Source organism: Dama dama, chromosome 21 (genome assembly GCF_033118175.1).
Source record: "Dama dama isolate Ldn47 chromosome 21, ASM3311817v1, whole genome shotgun sequence".
NCBI lineage: Eukaryota > Metazoa > Chordata > Mammalia > Artiodactyla > Cervidae > Dama > Dama dama.
In genome coordinates, this window is record NC_083701.1 from 32090024 (window position 1) to 32116942 (window position 26919).

Genomic DNA, 26919 nt, shown 5'->3' on the forward strand with positions numbered 1-26919 from the left:
GGAAGCAAATTCAAATTTGCTTTTTGGAACTTTATGGATTTTTTTTTTGGACATGCAGTTGGTAGAAGCTGTGAATGCAGAACCTGTGAATGTATTTCTGCATCTGTGAATGCAGAAATTCAGTAAAGGGCCTACTGTATTTGGGAGAAGGGTGTTCCAGGTTCACTGAAACAGTGAGAACAAAGATCCCAAGGTGGGAATATGTGTGACACATTCTGGGGATAGCAGGGAGGGCTGGGTGCCTGGAGCAAAGTCAGAGAGGGGTAAGGAGAAGGGGCTGAGAGCAAAGAGGAGGCCGGTCTTTGAAAGAGCTTTGCCTTTCTCATTGAGCCACTGAGCAGGGGAATGGCACATGCTAAACCAAAGGCAGCGTGTGCCGCTGTGTTGAGTGGACCTTCCCAGGCAAGGGCAGAAGCAGAGAGGCCACTTAGGAAGGCCTTGCAGTGACCCAGGTGAGGGATGACGGTGACTTGACCTTGAGGGTAGCTGTGGAGATGGGAAGTGGTTCATCCTGTCTGTATTAAATTATGTGGGCAGAGAGAATAAAATCTTATTAAAGTGTCATCTCCACTGATAAATGAGAGCGCAAAAACATGAATTACAATGTTAGGGGTTTAGGCTGTATTCTAGGGAGTATTTGGTAAAGGGGATTATTTAATAAGGATAATATTATTTGGGCAAATTGTACGGTCTTCTGTGGGCAGATATAAAATAGAATATATTTTCATTTACTTGAATAATATAGGAATAATTTCACTACAAGGCAGAGAAACTCTATTTTCACAGTGTAACCTGATACTTTTCTTTTAAATTTTGCCTGAGGAACCATAACCTCAAAGGAGCATGTTGTCCATGATTCAAATACGACATTACTGGTGAATGGTCTGTTGAGTAAGCTGGAGATGAACCAGTATTTTAAGTTTGATAAAATGTTTGCTGCACATCCATTATGAGAGATTTAACTTTGGCATATTGAAATATATACTAAATAATAAAGGTAATTGAGACCATGTACGTAATATTTTGACATTATATAAATAACATTATAAATGTAGACACAATAAGCACAAAACTTGTGCTATATTGTGTGGCAGTACATTTTTATGTATTTCCCTGAAGCATAATCTCAACTTTTGAAGTTAGTTCTCCAGTGACAAGTCAGTTCCAAGGCTATGATACTAGGTATTCTAATCAAATTTAAACTGTTAGGATAGTATAGTTATTATTTTGGGTTGTTTTAACAAAGAAGAGAATTATTTATACCCAAGTGTCATCACGTCATATTGAAATAGTGTAAGAAAACTAAAGCTTTTTTATTAACTGCATGTGACTTGATCTTTCTGTAAGCCTAGAAGCAGAGGGGTCAGATTGACTAACTTGCATCACTGTGATGAAGACTAGTTGGCTGAGTGTCTATAAGGGAAGGACTGAGTCCAGAGGGTTGGAAGCATGAAGCATATAGAGAACACTGGGCCTTGACATCAAGAAATCCGAGCTCAAATCCAGGCTCCACTCTCATCTGCAAGCAGGAGAATATTAGCTTTCCCTGACTCATGGGATTGTGAGGCTTAAAGAAAATAGTGTATTTGAAAGTCTCTAGCACTATGTAAGGCTTATGATAGTATTCAGTAAATATTTGAGGCCACTGTCTCTGCTTTATTAATCTGTGTTCTTTTAAAAAAGCTCCATTTAGCATTATTCACAGTCTTATTTTTGCATTAAGGAACAATGAGATTCTGAAGAAAAATGCAAGCCAAGCAAGTAGAACTCAAATATCTGGATTAAAGATATTTCATTTTCTTTGAACAAATAATTATAAGGTGTATATAACATGCTTGGTACTGAACTAAGTTCTAGGGATATAATATTGATTAAGTAAAATAAAATCCCTGTTGGCATGAACCTTAGCTACTAGTGAGAGATACAAAGGAATAAAAGGGCAGTCTGGCCCACTTTGGTATAGAGGAAGTACAAAATATTTCCCATGTCATATGATGTAATTAGTGAAAATGAAGGTGTTAATTGCTCAGTCATATCCAACTCAGCGGTCCCATGGACTATAGCCAGCCAGGCTTCTCTGTTCATGAAATTCTCCAGGCAAGCTTACTGGAGTGGGTTGTCGTGTCCTCCTCCAGGGGATCTTCCCAACCCAGGGATAGAACCCATGTCTCTTAAGTCTCCTGCATTGGCAGGCGGATCCTTTACCACTAGCATCTCCGTTACTTTTACATATGTAGCAAATACCTTGAGGAAAAGTCTTTCACATAGCACTCTTAGTGTTAACCACATTTTAGATTTAGTATACTTGATCATTTTCAATCATTTTTCAGTTTCCTAATTCCTGGTGTAGCATCTTTATTTGTGCTTTGCTAACGCAGTAATATGATACTGCTGCATTATCATTTTCCTTCCAATAACGTTATCCTTTTACAAATACAGAGATTACAAATACAAATATCCAAATACAGAGATTGACTACGTTGGAACTAAGGGATAGAATTTAACCAAATTATAATATATATGAGAGGCATTGTATGGAAAGGGGAACTAGAGGATACAGATATTTTGTATATTTTAATCTCTAATTTATTTAGTATTCATGCATCTTTTTTCTTTTAGTACCAGAAAAAAAAAAGAATTTTCCCACTCATTAAAATGCACTTAACTTCCAAATCTTCAACTGTGAAATTTGTTTATTCTCTTTCCTAACCTCAATTTCTTCACGTCTCCCTTAAAAAGAAAGAAACAAAAAATAAGCATAATTATATGGTATAAAGAGGAATTGTAGATGTTAATACAATAAGTCCTCTATTGATACGCAGAATTAGATATATTTAGTAAGAAACCTGGAATTTGTGATCACTTATGGTATTTAATCTTGAGCTCTACTTTTATACAGTTTTATTTCAAGAAGCAGGGTAAAAATAATATTGAGTCAAGAACATATATTAAATACTTACTCTATTTTGGCCTTAACTTTAAACTGGTTAATGTGACTATTGTAGCCTTTTAGGAAGAGTTTGCATTCTTTTTAATGAAGTGGAAGTTATTTGTCACAGACAAGTATCATAAAATAAGAAGGATTTATGATAGCACTGTGAAATACTACTGCAGCATTCCAGCTTTTCAAGTTGGTTGGAGTTTTGTTGTGAGTAATTAAATTTAGGATCTATGAAAGTAGCTAAAAGAATTTAAACAGATAATGTCTAATGAGTGTAAGGCAGGGACAGAGGTAATACCTTTTTGATCTGGTGCTCAGAGAGTGGAGTTTGCAAAACCCATGCTAATTTTGATAATGGTTGCTATGCACTCAGTTTCTTGCACGCTACTTCACAAGTGTACCCCAAGGAGTCATCTTGACTAAAATATGAATGAGGCAGCTGCCTTGGGAGATTTTGATTCCAAACCATGTGTATCTAAACTTCTCATTTAGTTAACTGAGATGTCTGGTGTGTCAAAATGTAATGAAGTTTTCTGTTACAGAATTTTATATACAGTACAGTAATAAACCTGTTGCATTAGCTAATGAGAACCTAATTTAATACTCTTTCACCAAACAGTGCTGTTAAGTATGCCAAACCTGAACTTAATATACGTGGGTACTTTTAATGTAAAGTAATGGATGAATACTAGTTTTTAACAAACATACTATATAACATACCCTGATGATAGGAAGTAATATAACATTAAATGTCATTTTAGATGTTCCTCTTACTTATCAAGCAGAAGGAAGCCGGCAAGCTCTGAAAGTTTACTTCTACATTGATAGTTATCATTTTGAACAACTGCCTCAACGGTTGAAAAATGGAGGAGGGTTTAAAATTCATCCTGTTCTTTTTTCACAAGGTAATTGCTTTCTTTTTTGTACTTTCATGTACTTAGATTATTTTCTTTATCAGTTGTTTAAAAGAAATGTAATAATAACCATCATTCTTTTTCACCAATTCAAAAGTTTATTCTGAATACTTAGTATGTTTCCTTGTCTGACTGTCTATTAAGGGAAAATCATGTATGGTATAAATATTTATCAAGCAGAATTGCAGCATTATTTATAATAGAGAAATAAGATATGAGTGGCTTAAATAAAGATAAATTGATTTGCCTTAAATAAATTATTGCAAAGCCATTAACATATGGTTAAAGTATTTTATGAGATAGAAAAAGTTTGATAGTATACACAGATTACAAAAAATTTATGGACTTAATTATGTCATACATGTATGTATATACTTACATATATATAAAATGTTTTCAATATCACTGGGTGATTAAATTGTTTAAATTGTTGATTTTTTATTCTTTGAGTTTTTTGCATTATGTTAATTTTGTCAGTAAAAATGTATCCCTTTTATAAGTTAAAAAAAATTGTTTTGGCAAATGAACAATGAGTGTTAACCACAGTAGAAGAAATTAAGATTGACATGAATAAGAAGATTCTTGCAGTGAACTGATTTCCCAGGGAAGGTCCTGAATCTTTTTAATCTTTGGAGTCACAAAAGCCAGAAAGGTCAGGAATCCAGATTATTGTATAGTTTCTTTTTGTCTATGATTTTTTTTTAAAAAGATTCATGTTGTGATCACAAGATTTCTCTAAGTGGTACCACAGAATACTACATTTTTTCTTATTTTGAGTTTTTAAGACTGCTTTGGTTTTGCTGTGGAGTTTTTTTTTTTTTTTTAATAAAAATAGAATAGAGGAATAAAATCAATTTTGGTAACTGAAGAACCGACCGGCATGTGAAATCTAAATTCTCGACCAAATGAAAATTCTGCTTTGTGCCTCCTGCGTGTTATAATTCTAAAAGATAGATTACCCTTCCTTCAATTGCCATAGTTTAAAAACAATGCTGTTGTTGTTGTTGAGTCCCTAAGTCATGTCTGAACTCTGACCCCATGGACTTCAGCACTCCAGACCTCCCTGTCCTTCACTATCTCCCAGAGTTTGCTCAGACTCATGTCCATTGTATTGGTAATGCCATCCAACCATCTCATCCTTCGTCACCCTCTTCTCCTGCCCTCAATCTTTCCCAGCGTCAGGGTCTATTCCAGTGAGTCAGCTCTTTGCATCAGGTGGCCAGAGTATTGGAGTTTCAGCTTCAGCATCAGTGCTTCCAGTGGATATTCAAGGTTGATTTCCTTTAGGACTGACTGATTTGATCTCCTTGCAGTCCAAGGGACTCTCAGCACCACAATTTGAAAACATCAGTTCTTTGGTGCTCAGCCTTCTTTATGGTCCAACTCTCACATTCATACATGACTACTGGAAAAATCATAGCTTGGAGTACACACCTTTGTCAGCAAAGTGATGTCTCTGCATTTTAATAAACTGTCTAGATTTGTCATAGCTCTTCTTCCAAGGAGCAAGTATGTTTGAATTTCGTGGCTGCAGTCACCATTCACAGTGATTTTGGAGTCCCAGAATATAAAATCTATCACTGTTTTCACTTTTTCCCCTTCTAATTTCCATGAAGTGATGGGACTAGATGCCGTGATCTTAGTTTTTTGAATGTTGAGGTTTAAGCCAGATTTCTTACTCTCCTCTCTCACTCTCATCAAGAGGCTCTTTAGTTCCTCTTCACTTTTTGTCATTGGAGTGGTATCACTTGCATATCTTGAGCTTGTTGACATTTCTCCTAGCAATCTTGGTTCCAGCCTGTGAGTCCTCCAGCCCAGCGTTTCTCATGATGTACTCTGCATATAAGTTAAATAAGCAGAGTGACAACATACAGCTTTGACGTACTCCTTTCCCAATTTGGGAAACAACCAGTCTTGTTTCATGTCCTGTTCTAACTGGTGCTTCTTGACCTGCCTTTTCTCAGGAGGCAGGTTAGGTGGTCTCATTTTCCCATCCCTTTAAGAATTTTCCACAGTTTGTTGTGATCCACAGAGTCAAAGGCTTTAGCACAGTCAATGAAGCAGAAGTAGATGTTTTTCTGGAATTCACTTGCTTTCTCTATGATCTAGTGAATGCTGGCAATTTAATCTCTGGTTCCTGTGCCTTTTCTAAATCCACCTTGTACATCTGTAAGTTCTCAGTTCACAAAAAACAATGGCTATCTCAAACAGATACTTGGCAAGAATGCATTTAAGCCAAGAAAAATTTCAGCGGAGAGATCTTAGGAGTTATTAGAAGTGTTTTCATTTATGTGGTAGAGTCCATATAGGTGAACAGAATCTACAATGAAAAGAAATTAAAAAAAGAAATTGAGCAAAAATATACCTTTGGAACTAGGCTAGAAGAATAGGTTAGCCTAAAATATGTGAAAAGGCATTACAGAGATCAGTAGATTTAGAACACAGTAAAGGCTACTGGTCTGGAATGTTCACTTATATAGCATTTAAGCAGACCATGCACTTGTTAAAGGACCTTCCTTTCATTTCCTTTCTTTCTCTGTTTTTAAAAATTTTGTCTTTGAAGTCATTCTTGAAATGACAGATGGCATTAATCATCTCTTCTAAAAAAGTGATTACATTTGAGACACACAACCATAAATAGCTGAATATTTATACCTAGCAGCCAATATGCACAGGGAAAGAATTATTTTGCAAGTAGTCTCTATTTTATAATTGTGGCTAAAGCTAATTTAAAAAGAATCCCTAAATATATATGATTTCAGCAAGTACAATATTGCTTTTACAATGTAATTTAAAGAAAAGCTTTTGCAAACATTAGGTTTTAGTATTCATACAGCAGTAAAATATAAAAAATGATTTGAAGAGGCGATAGCAGAAATTCTTCTGCCATGGAGGTCACAGCTAGGTAAAGAAGACTGGAAGGGAGTCTGTCTCATTAACAGTCTGTCAGTGATAAGGTTGTTTATTTAAAGGAGATGCAGAGGTTCCTCTGCACTCATAGAACTCCCATGAGGAATCATTAGTTGTTCTGAGTTTTCATCAGCTCGGGAGAGCAGCGCAGGAAATTCAGCCCCAGCTTGAGTAGAGATTACCATCTGGTAATTGAAAGTGGTGGTAAATGGAAGGGATTCCAAATAGAGTCTATTCCTGGGATGAAAGTTTATTTGAAGGGTTTTCATTTTGTGGGTACATGAGTCTTTGCTAGCAAATAAAAAAGAATAAAGTGGATGAATTTGAAAATTTCCTGGGAAATGTATTAGAATCAGCCCTCCTAACTGTGCATGCATGCTAAGTCACTTCAGTCGTGTCCAACTCTTTGAACCTGATGGACTGCAGCTCACCAGGTTCCTCTGTCCGTGGGATTCTCCAGGCAAGAATACAGGAGTGGGTTCCCGTGCCCACCTCCACGGGAACTTCCCAACCCAGGGGTCGAACCCACGTCTCTTGTGTCTCCTGCATTGGCAGGCAAGTTTCCTTACCACTAGCGCCACCTGGGAAGCCTTCCTAACTGTATGGTCCATAGTAGATGGTGCTAAGTAAATGCCTTGTTGTTGTTTAGTCGCTAAGTTGTGTCTGGCTCTTTTGTGACCCCGTGGACTGTAGCCCACCAGGCTCCTCTGTCCATGGGATTTCCCAGGCAAGAATACTGGAGCAGGTTGCCATTTCTTTCTTCCCAACCCAGGGATAGAACCTGCGTCTCCTGCATTGGCAGCTGGATTCTTTACCACTGAGCTACCTGGGAAGCACACAAGTATATGGTACCAAGGACAACATACTTAGAAGAAGAAGCAAATGTCCTGACTTGTTATTTTTCTTGTCTGCATGGACCCCTGGGCAGAGGAGGGCACTCTGATGTATGGGGCGCCCTGCAGAGATCAGACCAACTAGTAAATCAGGAATTCCAGAGTTGGAGGCAAGTAAGGTATGCTTTAGGGAACATCCATTGCTGAAAACCAGAGTTGCTGGAGAACAAGAAGCTAGGCAGCCAAAATGACAAAAAGACAGATTTCCAAGGTTAGGAACACAGAAACAGCCAGACAGAAAAGTCAACACAAAGCATCACCAGAACACTAGAAGATGGGGGGTCACAGTGAAGCAATCTTCTAGAATTACTTCCTACAAGCCAGACAATGAATCCTGTTGGGATTCATGAGCCCTTGGATAAAGTAAGTGACTATAAACTGAGTGAAAATGGGAATTCAAGGGGGATAGACACCCAGGGTGCCTGGCTTACTATTATGCAGTCTTGCAGTGCTTCTCAATGCTGGCTGCCCTTCAGTCATCTTGGGAACATTTTAGAAAACACCCGTGCTTGGTCGCACACCAAACCAATGAAGTCAGAATCTCTGGGAGGTGGGGCTCACAATGTCAGTATATTTCAGAAGCTCTCCAGGTGATTCTAATGTCCCTCAGGAGTGAGAAGGCACAGTGCAATGTGGATTATAAATCACTGTGCAATTATATAGACTTCTGGTGGTGCAGTGGTAAAGAAACTGCCTGCCTCCTTGTGGTTTTGATTGGCACTTCTCTAATGGTGAGCGACATTGCCCATCTTTTCACCATTTGTAAAATAGATAGCCAGTGGGAGTTTGATTTATGACATAGAGCACCCAAAGCCATGGCTCTGTGACATCCTGGAGAGATGGGGTGAGGAAGAAGGTGGGAAGGTGGAGAGGACATATGTTTACTTATGGCCAATTCATGTTGATGTATGGCAAAAATCATCACAATATTGTAAAATAATTATCCTCCAATTAAAAAAGTCCCCCTGCCAATCCAAAGATGCAAGAGCTGAGGGTTCGATCCCTGGGTCTGGGAGATCCCCTGGAGGAGAAAATGGCAACCCACTCCAGTATTCTTGCCTGGAAACTTCCATGGACAGAGAAGCCTGGTGGGCTACAGTCCGTGGGGTTGCAAAGAGTCAGACATGATGGCACGCACACACATGCGGGTATCCAGTTCATCTTTGCTTAATTAGCTGAATCCATTTCACGGTGTTGACACTTCTAGATTCTGGGGAGCTGGGGCAATGAGAACTGAGCCTTCTTGCTTCTGCACTGTTAGATCATTAGGACTCGGGCTACACAGAGAGAATGTAATTTGGGTGGGACAGTTGTTATCAGCACAGGCCGAAGATTCCCTAGAGAGCTGACCACTGAGGCATGCCTTCTGACAGTCACAGCAGCTGGAGAGTAAGCCCTTCATTTTGGAAAGGGGATGCGAGTGGGTAGTTCTAGAACATCTGCCTCAGTTCACATCTTTCTTCTTCAGATCCATTCCTGTGTCCAGGGAATGTGTCCTTCCTGACTGTGATGGGCCTCTGTTCCTGGGAGGACAATTTAGCAGCATGTTAATGGGACAAGCTGGGGGGGCTTCCCAAGTGGCTCAGTAGTAAAGTATCCTGCCAATGCAGGAGACATGGGTTCAATCCCTAGCTTGGGAAGAACTTTTGGAGGCAGGTTCTTGGATCCGTGTATTCTACCTCTTTGGGACATGACATCAGATGAAAGGGTTTTTTTGTTTGTTTGTTTTTTTAAGGTATATATTGTGCCCAGCAATATAACATCCCTTTCTTGTAAAGTGTTAAGTACCTACTGCCTGGGTCTTTGATAGTGATTTTCCTTAAACTAAATGGAATATTCAATGCTGGTTCTTTCTCCACAAGCACATTCTTGGGGGTATTTGGTTCCTTCACTTCCTGTACAAAAAACTAGCACCCACAACTGTTGCTCCTAACTTTTACTTCTTGAAAAGGTATTACCTCAAAAAAAAAAATAAAATAAAAGATATTACCTCTCTGACCATAATTAAAATCACCCAGAAACTTGAGTGCTCTCTCTTTTTTAAATAAAAGAGAGCAGTCTGTTATAAACACTATCAGTTTCTAAGTTACACTTTTTCTTTCCTGGAAAACTCTTCTTAAGGTTCTTCAAAAGGTGCAGCCTTTAGTTTTCCATTGGGGTTTTGCAGAGTATGTATAATCAAAACATGTAATAGCTTTTTAGTAAGGAAGGAACAGTTCCCAGAACTGAAATTTCCTGAAAGTTAAGAGTGGGTCTTTATGAGCGTGGGCACCCACATCTCCTTACAAGGCAGCACAGCCTTTCCCGGTGTTGGTCACAGTAACAGACAAAACTTGCCTTCTTTACGAACTGTGACCAGTTCTGAGGAATTCTGACCATTTCTGGCGATTTGTAACAGTCCATATGTAGTGTCTTTTTTAACCAGTGCAGTTCTTTTGTGCTATCAGAAGAGGGTGTTAGCTGAAACTATTCTTAAAATTGTTACTCAGAGGCTCTATATTTTTTTCTGATCAATTCCTTTCTTGGAAAAGCCGTGAAATGTATTTTGAGTGAGTGGAAGAGAGGCTCATTTTCAGTCTTAGATAATTTAATCTATAATTTTCTCTAACATTTTTTTTTTTACTGACTATACCTGCTTTTAAAATAATGTTTTGCTTCTAAATTCAAAAGTAGTAGAACTAAAACAAGCTAACAAACTCAAGTAGTGTTTTAAATATTGCTTTCAGTTAAGTGCTCTTAAGTAAGTTAATGTTCATTCAATCAAATATGTTGGTACTATTTTAAAATATTTATTCCACCAAGTATGTCAGAACTATTCGACCAACTATGTCTGTACTAATTAGAGTTAATTGTCTAATTAAGAAATTAGACAAGGAAATGCTAAGGAAGGGTCAGACTTTGAAGTTTGGATTTTATTATATATTTAACCTTTTTTTCTTCTGAGAATACAGATTTAGTTTGGTATATGTCATTTTATTTTCTTTTTTAAAAAAGATGACCAAGTTGTTCACCTAAAATAGGGAATGTTGTTCTCCTTCCTCTGCTTTGCCATGCAAAGTTTACTTTTTAAACATAAAACTCATTTTTTTTGTTGTTGTTTATTTCCCTATATTGCTGAGACTCCTGGCAACATTGTTAAACTCTTTTCTTATTGTTTTAAAATTTATATAATTGTGAATTTTAACTGTTGTGAATTTGAAAATTTCTTAAGAAATATAAGGCACATTTGTTTCTCTGTTTGTAACAAGCTTTTAGAGCAGGACTGGACATTCTGGACAAAGCTGAGTCATGAAGACTTTATAGAAACTAGATCCCAGAGGTTTTCTTGTTCCCTTGCACTGTAAACCCCCTGCCTCCTGCCCCCATTACCCCTTTCTAATGTCATCTTCCAATCTTCTTGGCCTTAAATCACAAACTGAAACATCCTTGCATGGATCCTCCTCTTGGTTGGAAACAAACTTCCTGTTTGGCTAGGCTAACTCATCCATCATCACTACCTGTTGTGGAAATAGAAGGAGATCATGCTTCTGGGGCACTGGGCACCTAGTACATAAAATACATTCAGCAAGTGATGAGAATAGTCATGGGCACTCTTAATTACTATTACTTAATGTAATTGTTTCCCAAGTACTGTTATTAGTAGGTGGTCGTATTTTCCATTTCACAAATAAGAAACCTGAGGCTCTTAGATAGTTATTAACATGTCCAAGGTCACACAGCTCCTAAGCAATGGAAGTTACGGTTTTACTCCAATGCAAGGGTTTTCACTATTAGCTTTATAACTCAGAAGAGGAATTCACAATGAAGTATGACTATTGATAGGCTGAATCTTCCTGGAATAGTGGGCTTTCACAAGTAACACTCTTAATGGAAGGGAATGTCACATGTATTTGAGGACTGTTTTATCAGGGAGACCCCCTTGTATTTCTTGTGTGTATGCAGGCCCAGAATCTTACTGAACCAGTTGCAAATATTCTAATGAATGCAGAATTGATAAGGAATAAACAAATACATAGTTCTTGAAAGAAGCCCACAAATTCAATTTTCTGTACTGAAGTAAATGTTAGGAAGCTTTCTCTCTAATTTTCCACAAATGATTTGCTCAATTATAGACTAACAGTGCCATTTTTAAAAAAAAATTAAATTTAGCAATACTGTAAAAATTTTGTCATTTCTTCAATGCCCTAAAAATCTGATTAGTTTAGAAAACAGCACAGCAAAAATGAGCAGTGCCTTTTCTGTCTTTGCCCCAAAGTGGTAATGTTTTTGTCAATTTGAGGAAACATTATTATTTAGTTTAGAGACTATGGCATTTAGCAGTTTTGAAAGATTATTTCTTTTATCCATTTTGAATTAATCTGCTGAGAATTGAGGCTCATTAGTGGTAACAAGTTCAAGGGGAAATAATTTGCATTCCAAATTGGATCCATCGCCATTCCTGTTGCTGGCAGCCTCTTGAAAGGGAATCTTGTATTTCTAGGCACTTCCCTGTGATTCATTTCCTCTCCAAAAGGTTAAAAATATCACTGTGTAAATCTAAAGGAAGAAGAAACACTTAACTAAAAATATTAGTTATGAAAGAAATCTATATTAATCAAAGGCATTTTAAATTAATGGTAAGTTTTACATATATATAAATATGTTTTAGCTTATTTATTTATTTCCTTAAATGTTTCTCCATAAATGGCCCCTTTTTTATTAGCGTACAATTGCTTTACAATTTGTGTTAGTCTCTGCTGTAAGGTGAAGTGAATTGGCTATGTGTATACATACATTCCCTCCCTCTTGAGCCTTCCTCCCACCCTACCCGCATTTTACCCCTCAAGGTCATGACAGAGCTTATTTATTTTTAACTGAATTAACTGACCATTGAAGTAGAGGTAGTATTCTAAGAGTTCTCTTTATCTATACTTCTTGTTTCATAATTTAGTTGCAACTGCAGGAGAATGTTAATATACATGGAGACAAACAAATTCAAATTTTTTACTCTTATTATGTTAATACACATTTCTGATTCTCATACCTAGCTATATGTATGTGTATATATGGTGTGTGTTTATATGTATATATACATGTATGTGTTTATATATATGTATGTTGTGTTGTTTAGTCGCTTAGTCATATCCAACTCTTTGGTGACCCCATGGTTGTAATCTGCCAAGCTCCTCCATCTGTGGGATATCCCAGGCAAGAATACTGGAGTGGGTTGCCATTTTCTCCTCCAGGGAATCTTTCCCACCCTGGGATCAAACCCGTATCTCCTGCATTGGCAGGCAAATTCTTTGCCACTGAGCCATGAGGAAAGGAATGCATATATATATATATATATATATATATATATATGAAGTTTGAGTATAAATAATATATATGTATAAATAATATATATGTATAAATAATATATATGAAGTTTGAGTTCAGCTTCACAAAAACATGTACAAAACTTTTTTAAAAATAGAAGACAAAATTTTTTAAGTTCTTTTCTTTTCATCTATCTTGGCTGTGCTGGATCTTCATTGAGTGGGCTTCTCTAGCTGCGGCACTGAGGCTTAGTTGTGGCATGTGGGATCTTAGTTCCCCAAACAGGGATTGAACCTGGGCCCCCTGCATTGAGAGCATGGAGTCTTCCTGACCGCTGGACCACCAGGGAAGTCCTGACAGTTTAAATTAGAAATTACCTTTGCCTGCTTACTAAAGATAATTGCCAAATGTTTGAGCCCAAGGATGATTTTTATCTTTTTTTGGACTGGTTTAACCTTATTTCTTGTGTATGTGGTCATATTTGGTGCTATTCAATGCATTTACTAATAATAAGATGACACTAAATGTGGAGAAACTGAGTTATACAATCACATGAAGAGTACATTTACTTGTTTTCACAGCACTGGAGAGCATGGAAGGATATTATTATAGAGACAATGTTTCGGTGGAGGAATTTCAAGCTCAGATAAATGCAGCCTCCTTGGAAAAGGTCAAACAGTACAACCAGAAGCTCAGGTATGTCATTGTTCAGTTTTTTTTTTTAAAGTTTTCATATTGTAACAAGAGCAGATGAATAGAACTTTTGCGATTATTCGTTAGATGATTTATCATGGTATTTCTTTTGATATAAAGTCCTCTTGTTTAGGGTTAATATTTCTGATATTCTAATGGGTTCTTTTTTTTGCAAATAAGTTAGAAAAAGTTTTAAAACTTTCATGCTATTGTCTTAATTTCTTAGGAAGATCAAGAGATTAAATATTTAGCAGACCATTATCAGGAGAATAAAACCATTGATCTTTTATAGCAGTGTTTCCTAAGAGATTCAATGGATTAAAGGTAAAATAGTTTCCTTTATGTACCATTAAACAAAAACAGCCAGTACCTTATACCAAGAGGTGAATATGTTTAACATAGAAGATAAAATAAAACAGGTACTGCTTGATATTGGAAAAAGTATCTACTTTCAAATATTTTCAAGTAGCATTGCATTTTATTGTTTTTCCTCTAAAAATCATCTTACTGGTGTCATGCTCAATGGCAGGGAAAAATGAACCACAATAAGTGAAAGGGAAATGTGTTATAATTCAGAAGCTTTAATCTTCAATTAATTATTAGCCTCCATCTCCCTTTTATAAATTACTCTGGTAATAGGTCATCTTTTAAAATTATTGACAGATCATGGCTTTTATTTTTAAAAGAAAAAAGATTTTGTTCTGCCTTAGGCCTTAGTAAATCAAAAATACTGTTGTTTTTCTTTTTTCTTTTTGGTTTTGTCCATAATATGGCCAAATCATGAAGATAAATTAATTCCTAAAATTCCTGGTGCAGGAAGGGGTTGGTTCTTGTGGTTACCACCAGTAGGCTGGCTTTGTTTCACTGTGAGTGCATCCGCACGCTAACCCTGCCTCACACAAACCTGTCCCTTTTCCATGTTCTTTACTCTGTACCATCATTTTATCATCTTTAGCCTCAAAGCCCCCAGTATTTTTTCAATTCTCATTTTCTTTTCCTCCTAAAATCTAGTTTAAGATCCTGATGATTCTCTTACACTGTCCTAATTTTATTACCTTGTCTAGATCATTATTTCTCAAAGACATCTAATAGACTTTCACAGGGGGAAAAAAAAGGTTATTCTTGAGTTCTTAAATACTGTGTGTTTGTGCTTAGTCATGTCTGCCTCTTTGCGACCCCATGGACTGTAGCCTGCCTGGCTCCTCTGTCCATGGGATTCTCCAGGCAGAAATACTGGATATAAGAATAGGAGGTTGCCATGCCCTTTTCCAGGGAATCTTTCCCAACCCAGGGATTGAACCCGCGTCTCCTGAATTGCTGGTGATTCTTTACCGTCTCAGCCATCAGGGAAGCTCAAATACTGTGTCTAGATTCCTGGGTCAGAAAGATCTGCTGGAGAAGGGATAGGCTACCCACTCCAGTATTCTTGGGCTTCCCTTGTGGCTCAGCTTGTAAAGAATCCGCCTGCAGTACAGAAGACCTGGGTTTGATCTCTGGGTTGGGAAGATCCCCTGGAGAAGGGAAAGACTACCCACCCCAGTGTTCTGGCCTAGAGAATTCCATGGACTGTATAGTCCACAGGGTCGCAAGAGTCGGACATGACTGAGCGACTTTCACCCTCACTAACTAAGCAATACTGACTTAAGAAGCTAAGTCACATCTTGTGAAGACCTCTCATTTGAGTACCATTAGCACAAAAGATGGAGAAGGCAATGGCACCCCACTCTAGTACTCTTGCCTGGAAAATCCCATGGACGGAGGAGCCTGGTAGGCTGTGGTCCATGGGGTCGCTAGGAGTCAGACACGACTGAGCGACTTCACTTTCACTTTTCACTTTTGTGCATTGGAGAAGGAAATGGCAACCCACTCCAGTGTTCTTGCCTGGAGCATCCCAGGGACGGGGGAGCCTGATGGGCTGCCGCCTATGAGGTCGCACAGAGTCGGACACGACTGAAGTGACTTAGCAGCAGCAGCACAAAAGAGAATTTTTGCTTTCATATCTAATAAAATATAGGTTATCTTTCAAATAAGAATACAAAATTAAAGCATTTCTATGGAACCTGTGCGCCCTGAGAATACATCCCCTGAGTCCAGTTTGAGCAGACAAACTGGATCTTCCCAACCCAGGGATTGAACCCACGTCTCTTATGTCTCCTGCATTGGCAGGTGGATGCTTTACTACTAGCACCACCTCAGAAGCCTTCGAAGTCCCTTGGGAGATTCTAATATGTTGGTCGAATTGTAAACCAATTCTACAGATCGGGAAGTTGTCAAAGTATGACTGCCAGACCAGCATCCCACTAGACCATTGCTGTAGCATCCTCATTCATTTCTAGTCTCTAAGGAGCTGCTGCTGCTGCTGCTGCTAAGTCGCTTCAGTCATGCCCGACTCTGTGCGACCCCATAGACAGCAGCCCACCAGGCTCCCCCATCCCTGGGATTCTCCAGGTAAGAACACTGGAGTGGGTTGCCATTTCCTTCTCCAATGCATGAAAGTGAAAAGTGAAAGGGAAGTCACTCAGTCGTGTCTGACTCTTAGCGACCCCATGGACTGCAGCCTACCAGGCTCCTCCGTCCATGGGATTTTCCAGGCAAGAGGACTGGAGTGGGGTGCCATTGCCTTCTCCGCTCTAAGGAGCAGTGTTGTTCTAACCTGCTCAGAATTTTGCTCCCAGATAATAATTTTAACCCACATGTCTGACCATGTCACTCTTCTACTCGAAGCATTTGTTGATTTCTTATTGCTCTCCCCCCACCAAAAAGAGTCACAAACTCCCTTGCCAGGCAGTCAACATCTTTCATGACTTAACCCAAGACTTTCCTTCTCTGCCTGTGTGCCAGCCTGGCTGAGTTTTCCTCATTTCTAACCATACCCTTTATTTTCCTTCTCCCCTGAGTTTTCACACTTCACTTAGCTTCCGCTTCCTGTCTCCCCTGTCTATAAAGCTACTACTCATATGATTCAATGTCCAGCTCTAGGATCGTCTCCTTCATAAAACATTTTTCATTTGTTTTTGGGCTAGGATGAAGCCCTGGGCATTCAGTTTTTCAGAAGTCCCTTACGTACTAAGTCACTTCAGTCGTGTCCAAATTTTTGCAACTCTATGAAATGTAGTCCACCAGGCTCCTCTGTCAATGGGATTCTCCTGGAGAGAATACTGGAGTGGGTTGCCATTTCCTTCTCCAGGGGATCTTCCTGACCCAGGGATCGAACCCAGGTCTCCCGCATTGTAGGCAGACGCTTTTACCGTCTCAGCCACCAGGGAAGTCCAATGTGTTACTAGAATTGAAAATCAGTTCCATAGATTGGGAAGTTGTCTCAGTATGACCTCCAGACCAGCAGCATCTGTGTCATCTGCAAGCTTGTTAAAAGCATATCTTGGGTGGACCCAGAACTCTGTGTTGGAACAAGCCTTCCAGGTGATTCTTATCAAATCACACTCAAATTTCAGAGCCCTTGCCCGAGGCTAAATGAGTGACAGCTCATCCTTCCCCTCTACCATTTTACTTTATTTTACTTTATGGCTGTTACAGAATTCAGTTATTATCCCAGATGATACAGTTATGTGTATAGATTCTTTATCTTCTTTATTCTATTATAAGCTCTTTGAGATGCAGGGTAGGTTTATCTTGCTGTTTCCCATTGCATTTATCAAAGTATCTTGCATAGAAAGCTCTCATAAATATATGTTTCGTTGCATTAAATTATTTAGCTGGAACTGGCAAAGAAAAGTGGGGATGGGGCATAGCCTTTACACACCTATGGGTCTTTTTTAAAAAATACACGTGTACACTCACTATACATGAGTGTATATTGATTTTTTTTTTAAAAGAGGACATGAATTTGAGCAAACTCTGGGAGATAGTGAAGGATAGGGAAACCTGGTGTGCTGCAGTCCATGGGGTCACAAAGAGTCGGATACGACTGAGCAACTGGTACAATAACAAGAATAGATACGTGACAAGATGTTCAAGATTCTTTGTTAAGAAAAACAGCATTTGTATTAATTGCATGCTGTCCTCTTAACATAAGAAAATGTTTTAATGTATCTTGCTGAAGAGAGCATTTTAAAAGTACAGACTTGCTACAAATTACATGCCCTTGTCAGCAGTTACCTGCTATATATCTTTCTTGCTGAATATTAAATTTCCTTTGCACAGGAAGACAATTACCTTCCTCTTTACTCCCAATAATGCCATTTTTTCCTGCTGATTTCTTGAGTAAGGGTGTTAATTTCTTCCTTAATTTTTCCTGTTACTTGTAACCTTAGATACTCAGATGTTGCTCTTGAACAATCTGTTCTTGGTTTTCAGACCCAGAGGCTGACCTTGACCATTTCTTTAAAGGCTGTTATTGTCCATGTTAAAAAAAACCTTCAGGGGTCACTAGTTCCTCATAGCCCTAGAGCCTTTTTAACACTTTCACTGAAAACGGTTTCATTCCAAATGTTAATTTACTAATTAGACGTCAGAAAAGGCCTTATAACAAACAAGCATAAGTAGGTAACTTAATAAACTATTATCTTATTGGAAAGCTTTATTGGAAAGCTTTAGATTCTAAAATTCTTCAGATTACAGGTTTCAGAAACCAAACTTAAACAGGCATAAACACAATAATATGGCTTATATAATCAGTATATCCAGTGACTGTGGGTGCTTCAGGTACAGCTGGATCCAGGTATATAGGTCTTCAAGATACTCTTTCTCTCTCTCTCTCTCTGGTATTCCTGTCCTCTTTGTGGGCTTCATTTTCAGGCAGAGTTGTTTCACTTTTGGGTAGAAGTGGTCACCACAGACCAGTATTGCATTCAGAGAAGAGAAGGTGTCCCCACTGTACCTCTCGTGCCAACTAAGATTTCCAGCAAAGTACCTGGTCTCATTAACAAGACCTGAGTCATGTGCCTGTTCCTGGGTGGGCTGAGCATCACAGAAGACCAGTGAGCTGTTACAGAAAGCATGGGGTAAGGATTCTGGACAAGCAAAAACAATGGATTTCACATCAGTTATAGAGATCTCTCCAGAACAGCAAAGAACAGGTGGAAATTTGCTCCTTAAAAGAAAAGATAATGTAGCCATGATACCTACCAATTTTTAAGAACACATTAGAAGCCAGTCACAATGCTAGGTGAGTTATGTACATTATTTAATAAGCCAATGAGTTCCATATTATCATTTCTATTTTAAAGGGAAGTTGCACAAGTTAACCCAGATAATAACTGGTGAAAACAGGATTTAAAGACTTTTTTCTCTTTAAAGTCTGTGATTTTTTTTTTTTTTTTTTTTTTACTATATTAGGCCAGCTCAGTGAGAGGAGCAAACGGTTTACACGATAAACAAATTTTCTGTTATGAAGTTTTGTTATCAGATATTATCAAGTGCCTCCAGTTGCTCTGATTCTGTATCATTTATTCATTGAATGTTCATGAGGTTTCCATTCTTGTAAGAATGGCCAAGATGGAAAATGAACAAATAAGCTAATACATAAACAATGTATTGCGGAGAGTGAAAAGTGCAATGAAGAAAATCTGAAACTAGTTGCTATACTGAAAGATTGGTCAGTTAGAGCAGGTAGTTAGGAAGAACTTAAATATTAGATGTTATCTGAAAGAAGGGCTTCCCAGGTGGTACAGTGGTAAAGAATCCATCTGCCAATGCTGAAGACTCAGATTCAGTCCCTGGGTTGGGAAGATCCCCTGGGGAAGGAAATGGCAACCCACTCCAGTATTCTTGCCTGGCAAATCCATGGTCAGAGGGACCTGGCAGGCTGCAGTCCATGGAGTCACAGAGTCGGACGTGACTAAGCACACAAGAAGATTCGAAAAGAACCTGAATCACAAGGAGATGATTGCCAGAGTATGGGGGAAGATTGTTCCCAAAGCAGCAAATTGATGCAAATGGGTCATGGCAATAGCTTATCTTGTCTGAGGAAGACAAAGGTGGCCAGGGCAGTGCTGACAAGTTGAAAAGGATCATTAGTGTTGAGAGAGCTATGGAGAGGCCTGTTATGTAAGGGCTGTAGTCTATTGTAGGAGCTTGGATGTTTTTGTAAGGAAGGAGACCATTGCAAATGTTTTTTTGAATTCCTGCTGTCCAGTTATATCTCATGCATCTCTTGCAAATAGAATTCAAATGGTTGAAGTTTGCTGGAAGCAGTAGTGAAGCATGTGGTGGCCAGCTGGCTGTGCTGATTGTTTCTCCTCCAGTCTCCAGGGGAATACAGATGAGGCCGTGTACCTCGGGAGTCTTTGCCTCGTGCATCAGAGCCCTGGCACTGGGTGCCTGCACACACCCTGGGTTAGTTGTTTCTCCTGGTGAACAGGATTGAGCCAGCGGAAATTTCTAACAGCTGCTTCTAAAATATACCCTCCGGTGCCAAGTCAGATGATGTTCTTGATTGATTTCCTTCCGATTCTTAAGAAGTACGGCATGTGAAGTGTCTAACTCAGAAATTCTAACCACAAAATTCCAGAGCGAGGGGCATTCTCATTCCTTACCTTCACTATTTTATTCTCTGTTTTCTAACTCAGACTCCCCTTTGTATTTACTCTGGCCATAAGCCATCATTCCCATTAGCCTCATTTTTTTCCCCCACCTTACATAAATGTAATTTATCATTGCCAAATCCTTTCATTTTAATGTATCCTGTTTATTGGCAGAAAGCTGCACTGCATGGTGACTAATGAGATAAATGTGAATGTGAACGGTATTCTTCTATAAAGTGCTCCTTTTAGGTGGAGGGGTCTAGATTAGCTTTTTTCAAATACCCTTTTCAGCATAAAGTCAGCGTTAAAGCAAAAGAGAAAAATCAAACGGAAACAAGTTGTATATTAGATTCTAAGGTTATTTATTAGTGTGGTGAAATGGCAACTTTGTACTGAATATTTTAGGGCTTATAATTTGGGATATCTCAATGTAAACTCATCATCTTTATAGAAAGCAGACAAGGAAATTATTGAAAGCATATATTCCCTTTAAGTATGTCATTTTTTGGATATAGAATGACACATTTTCTTTAAAGAGAATTTTTTTAAAAAACAAAATATATTTTATATAACAAGTATAAGGATGATAGATGTTTTGTTTAGGTTAGCAAGAAATGCTATACAAATATCAATCTCAGAGTCTTATATTTTGAACAGTTTTTCAGCTGACAAATGTCTGGCTAGAAGGATGCATGTGTTTGGCTGTTCCCATGATAGCATCTCCATAAAATGGGTCATTTCTCTCTACCTTGAAGGGAAAAAAAGTGAGTGTGTTCTCCTGGCATGAGACAGATATGAAGAATGGCATAGCCTTACTACCATTTCACATCTTTATGACTATCAAACAGCATGAAAAAATAAAGAATAGCAGGACTCCAGGCTTTGACCCCATCTGCAGTCATAGGCTCATTACCAAACCAGACATGGGTCTCCTTGCCTAATGCACAGTAATGCCAGTCCACTGACACCAGGTTGTACTGAAGGACAGTTCAGCATTTATTGCAGAGTACCAAACGAGGAGTCCAGGCAGCTAATGCTCAAAAGGCCCAGACTTTCCAATGGCTTTCAGGGACAGGTTTTTAAAGGTAGAGTGAGGGAGGTGGGTTACAGGATGTGTGATCAGCTTGTGTACAGTCTTCTGATTGGTTGGTGGTGAGGAGATTAAAAGCTGACGTCATCAACCTTCTGGTTCCAACCTGTCTGGGGCTATGTGTTTGTGGTCAGTCTACAGTTTACTTCTCCCACCTGGTAAGCATCTACAAAACACCTGGTAAGTATCTACAAAACAGCTCAGGGATATGGCTTGAGGTATTATCTATGGACATGAATTTGAGCAAACTTCAGGAGATAGTGGAGGACAGAGGAGCCTGGCATGCTGCAGTCCGTGGGGTCACAAAGAGTCAGGAATGGCTTAGCAACTGAATAACAACAAATTATCTATAATCCACAAGGAAGAACTAAAGACCCTTGACTTTATTTAATGGCTAAAGTAATATCCTGACTGTTTACCTTTTTTCTGCATTTTCTCACTTCTCTGATTAAATTTATTCTTTGGAACTCAGGGGAGGCCTTGGGGGCCTTTTTTATAAGCAAGAGGCAGGTGGAGGGTGTGGGGATAGGTATTTGTCCTCACAAGGTGACATAAGGTCCTGCTAAGTTACAGGCACTTGTCTTCCATCCCCATCTTTTTCTTCTTGTAGAGTCTTTGACTCATAACACACTATTTCTCATTCCTTGTTTAGACAGCAAATGGTATACCCCAGTTTGAAATGGAAAATTTTGGTTCTGTTGATGAGAAGCTGTGCAAGCTACCTTAAATCAACAAGAGTATGAACTTCATAAAATCTGAAAGCAAGCAAGAGAAACAAAGAGAGAGAATATCAATTAAAATACAGATAACGCCTTTGTCCTTCAATTGTTTCATTTTATAAAGCTGCAGATTTTAGAGTTATTCTGTTTTAATTAACTGGAAACATTCCAGATGCATAGTGAACTCTTCCAAAGCAGTTTTATATTTGCTTTCCATCCAATCTTCAGCTGAAATCCATTTTTTATACCTTGAGATACATCCACATTTCTGTTTTGCTAAGACTAGCTGTAAACTAAATGTGTATATCCAGTTTATTTCTGTTTTCAATAGGTTATGGAGATTCCAGAGCTGTATATTTTGTTTTATATGAGAAGTGATTCTTTAGTAGCAGGAGAAAACAACTAACTCTACAAAGAATTTGAATTTGTTTATCCTGCTTAAAAGTGTACTAGATTTCTTTCCTATATCTGGCATAGGTAAAGGATCTATGTTTACAAAATTTAAGTTATACTCTAGGTGTCATATTCTTGCACAGTATAAAACTAAAGGAGCTGCAGGATACTTATGTTTGACACACCCTTCACCCCCACCAAGTATCAGGGACAGAAATGAATTCAGCAAGTGACTGGGTTTACAGTGTTTAAGGGGGAGGAGATGGGAGGTAAAGTTGTGGGAAAGGGAGTATTTTCCAACATAGAGAATTGTTGTTGTCATTCAGTAGCTCAGTCGTGTCTGACTCTTTGTGACCCCATGGACTGCAGCACACCTGGCTTCCCTGTCCTTCGCCATCTCCAGGAGTTTGCTCAGACCCATGTCCATTGAGTAAGTGAGGCCAACTAACCATCTTATCCTCTGTTGTCCCCTTCTCCTCCTGCCTTCAATCTTTTCCAGCATCAGGGTCTTTTCTAATGAGTCAGCCTCTTACATCAGGTGGCCAAAGTTTTGGAGCGTCAGCTTCAGCAACCGTCCTTCCACTGAATATTCAGGATTGATTTCCTTAAGGATTAACAGAGAAAAAAGAATGAGTAGAAGTCCTGGTGGGTTGAGGAGAAATGATAAAGTGTCTGGAGGCTGGAATTCAGGGGAAAGAAAGGCATGAAACAAATGGGTGAACAGAATCAGTATGCCTTCCTTTACCTCCTGCACCATCAACTCTTCCTCACTTCTTTCAGCCCAGCTGTCACTCAGGACACACTCCGGCCCTATTTCCGTGTGCTGAAAGAGTAGACAGTAAATCCCCTACATAGGAACCTTCAGGTTGTGAACTTCCAAAGATGTGAACGCGGGTTTGCATGCCCAGTCACTTAAGTCGGTTCATGTGTCCGGCGTACACGGTCACGTGAGTGCGTCCTCTGCAGGTTTTGCTCCCGTGTACTTAATGTACCGTACTGTAGTACAGTACCTTTGTTTCAAGCCCAAGATGTCTGGGAGCAAGTGTAAAAGCAGCACTCTTGTAGTTGGTACTACTGTACTTTTCAAGAAGATTAAAAATGTTTTCTTTATTTTTTGTTTTTGTTTTTTATGTATTTGTGTGAAACGTATTATAAACCTATTACAGTACAGTATTATATAGCTGATTATGTGCATTGGGTACCTAGGTTAACTTTGTTGAACATGTCAACAAATTGAACTTAAAAAGGAGCTCTTGGAATGGAGGGTGTTCATATGTAGGGGAATTACTGTAATTAGGACCCATCCCATCTCACATTTGTCTTCCTGCAGGAAGCTTTCAGGGATAACCTCAGCTGAATTGCTTGGTGTCTCCTTTGAAACTCTTTGAGACTCTCTGTGTTTTCCTTTATTTTATTTTAACTGCAAGTTATTTACCTGCTGATGTATACATGAGGGCAACCATGTCTTAGTTCACCACTGTGCTTGGGACATAACAAGTACTGTGAAGGGGCTTTCCAGGTGGAGCTAGTGGTAAAGAACCTGCCTGCCAGTGCGGGAGATACAAGAGATACCATTCGGTCCCAGAGTCTGGAAGATCCCCTGGAAGAGGGTGCAGCAACCTACTCCAGTATTCTTGCCTGGAGAACCTCATGGACAGAGGAACCTGGCGGGCTGCGGTCCATAGGGTCACAAAGAGTCAGACACACCTGAAGCAACTTAGCATGCACACACAAGTACTGTAAAAATACTTGAATTGGAAATCCAGTTAATTGCAATGTATTGGTCTTTGGGTGGGGTATTATCATTTTATTGAATTTATTCCAGTATCCAGTCTACTTCATTTTATATTCAGAAAATTCTGGGCCACTTGAAGGGTACATATGCTGACTCTGTTGGAGACTTCTCTAAAGAAAATTCATCAATGTAGCCAAGGTTCATAAATTTCACATGAGACAAGATCAGACAGAGTTGAAATTATAGTGGCAGTTTTGAGAGCAACATACCTGTTCTTTATTTGAAAATCGCCATAATTCTATTAAACTTTGACACTGTTATTTTCCGAAAATATGACAGAGGGGCCAATATATTTATGCATATAATCTCATTTAATTATCTGGACTTATTTCTGTGAATTAAGACTAATTCATTTACCCTTGGGAAGTTGTAATTATGTCTAATATTTATTTTATTATTACATGAAAGGAATTTTAATTCAATTTTTAGGTGAGAGTAACAAATGGGATTAGAATGATTTGACTATGATTTTTCACATTTTTGTGATAAGTCCTTCTTTGTGATAGTTTATCCAAGATGAATAGATGTTCTGGCTGACAAATAGCAGCAGATAAAATCATCTTCAAAAAGCAACATTTGAAGAAAATTATCTGTCTGCAAGCTAAGAAAGCTATTGTTTTCACTAAAGCAAAGGGAAGATCAAAGTACCTTGTGTTCAGAATTTCCTTTGGAATAAAAAAGAGCTGGAAGTGTCCAAGAAAAAATAAACACACCCTGAAGAATCAGTTAGGGAAATATATTTTGTGAAGAAAAATTGTCCCTGCTTATGGAAGCAAGATTGATTCTTATTTTTAACTCTGCTGACTTTTTTACCAGAGCACAAGGACAATCAGTCTTTAAAAAATACATTCAAAGCAGCCTAGTCAAGCTCTCTGTGAATTTTTTTCCTATTGCTTTTGTTCAGTTCCTTTTTGCTGACATTTCAGAGTTCTTTTCTTTGGTGGATGGACCATGGAAGGGGAGTGAATCATTCTAAATGATTCTTTCAAAAGAATCATATCCCTTCTTTCAAAAGAAGGGATAAGAAAATCACCTTATGCCTTCACCAGTCAGGAAATTTAGCTTGGACCCAGAGCTTTTGATAGAAAAGACATAATTGTAACTCAGAAAAATTAATATAGATGTATTGAAAGTCATAATTTATGTGAAGAGTCAGCGTATTCTGTTTGTAAATTGGCTGTCTAGTTACACAGACCACCCAACTTCAACTGAGGACAAAGTTCCATCTTATATAGAGTCAAGTGTGTGCAGTTCTGTCAGTCATTCAGGAATAAAATCAAACACGTCTTTGCTTGGCTTCTGGTAACTTCAGTTAGAAGGACTCTAATTTCAGTTGCTTTGGCCAATTTCTTCCCATCTTTCTGGCATGCTAAGTTGCTTCAGTTGTGTCTGACTCTTTGCGACCCCGTGGATTGTAGCCCACCAGGCTCCTTTGTCCATGGGACTCTCCAGGCAAGAATACTGGAGTAGATTGCCATGCCCTCCTTCAGGGAGTCGTCCCGAACCAGAGACTGAACCCACATCTCTTACTATCCTGCATTGGCAGGTGGGTTCTTTACCACTAGCGCCACCTGGGAAGCCCTTGGAATATTTCAAAATCTGTCCTTCCTGAGATGTCTTCCCACCTTCCTGAGGTTAGTCTTTTTCCTTATTTTCCCTTTATAAGCTTCTGTTTTGACATTTTTCACATCAAATTTTAAATTCTTTTTACGCATATCTGTTTCTGCTTTTCACCTTGTCTTTCTTTTTTTAGTTTACCCATTGCTGATAAGGTACTTATTAATGGACAATTAATGAATGCTTGTGTATGTATCAATGTCCAAAATTTAGGGCAACCAAACCATGATAGAGAACATAACTGAGCAGCCTGGGGGGACTAGTGAGGACAAAGCAGGGGTGAGAATGAGACTAGAGTCGGAAAGACTGATTCAGAATCTATTAACATAGTTCAGACAAGTGGAAATAAGAACCCTACACAGATGATAAAAATGGAGATGGATAAGAAGGTATGGATTTTAGAAATATTTGAGAAATGGAGGGAAAACAATCTTTTCCACCAGAAACATGGTTTGTTGAGAGAGAAACAGAGACATGTTGGATTGGGTGCCTGCATTGTTCTCTGATACAGAGAGAAAGCATAGAGGTCATGCATAGTTAAAGCTAAAATAATGCATGAAATTTCCAAGGTGGTAGCACCTCACCCCCAGAGAGGGTCAGTGAATCCCTTAAATTCAGGCACCTGGCAATGTTGCAGCCAAGACTCAAGCTAGGTGTTTCCAGCTCCACAGCACACACTTAATCACAGCACTCCACTGCTTCTCTGAAGTAGGGAATGATCCCAGTATTAATGTGTTTGGCTTGGGGAAGTGCTTTAAATGCAACTTTAATCACTAACAGTGAAACAGTTAAGGACAACACAAATATGGAAAATCATCTTGAAAGCTTGGGAATTTTGAAGGGCAAGGTAGCATTTGGATTTTTTTCTCTGAAAAGGGGTAGCTTCGTAACTATAGAAGGAGAAAAGAAGCTATGGTAAACACCAGAGCAGAAGACAAAGACAAAAGGAGCTGAAATAGTTGCAGTCTTATTGTTACTTATACATGAAAGAAATGATCTCTGGATGATTAAACTCACTAACATGTTTTTGTCTTCAAAATGAATGCACCTCATAGAATATTACACATTGCCAAGAATGGGGAATTCATCTGCATACATTTTAAATATCATCAGCATGCATAATGTCATGATCTTTGCATCAAATTCCAAAATATTGAATTATTAGATATAATAA

The 26919-nt window shown here is 38.6% G+C and overlaps 1 protein-coding gene across 2 annotated transcripts in view; it reads left to right on the forward strand.

Annotated features, from left to right (window-relative positions):
- The window catches only part of PREX2 (phosphatidylinositol-3,4,5-trisphosphate dependent Rac exchange factor 2), a 285395-nt gene that overhangs the window by 202678 nt on the left and 55798 nt on the right, over nucleotides 1–26919 (forward strand). For both annotated transcript variants that reach the window (XM_061123437.1, XM_061123438.1), the window contains exons 34-35: nucleotides 3703–3846; nucleotides 13538–13652. In XM_061123437.1, coding sequence (XP_060979420.1) covers nucleotides 3703–3846; nucleotides 13538–13652 — 259 coding nt within the window. The remainder of the gene's footprint in view (nucleotides 1–3702; nucleotides 3847–13537; nucleotides 13653–26919) is intronic.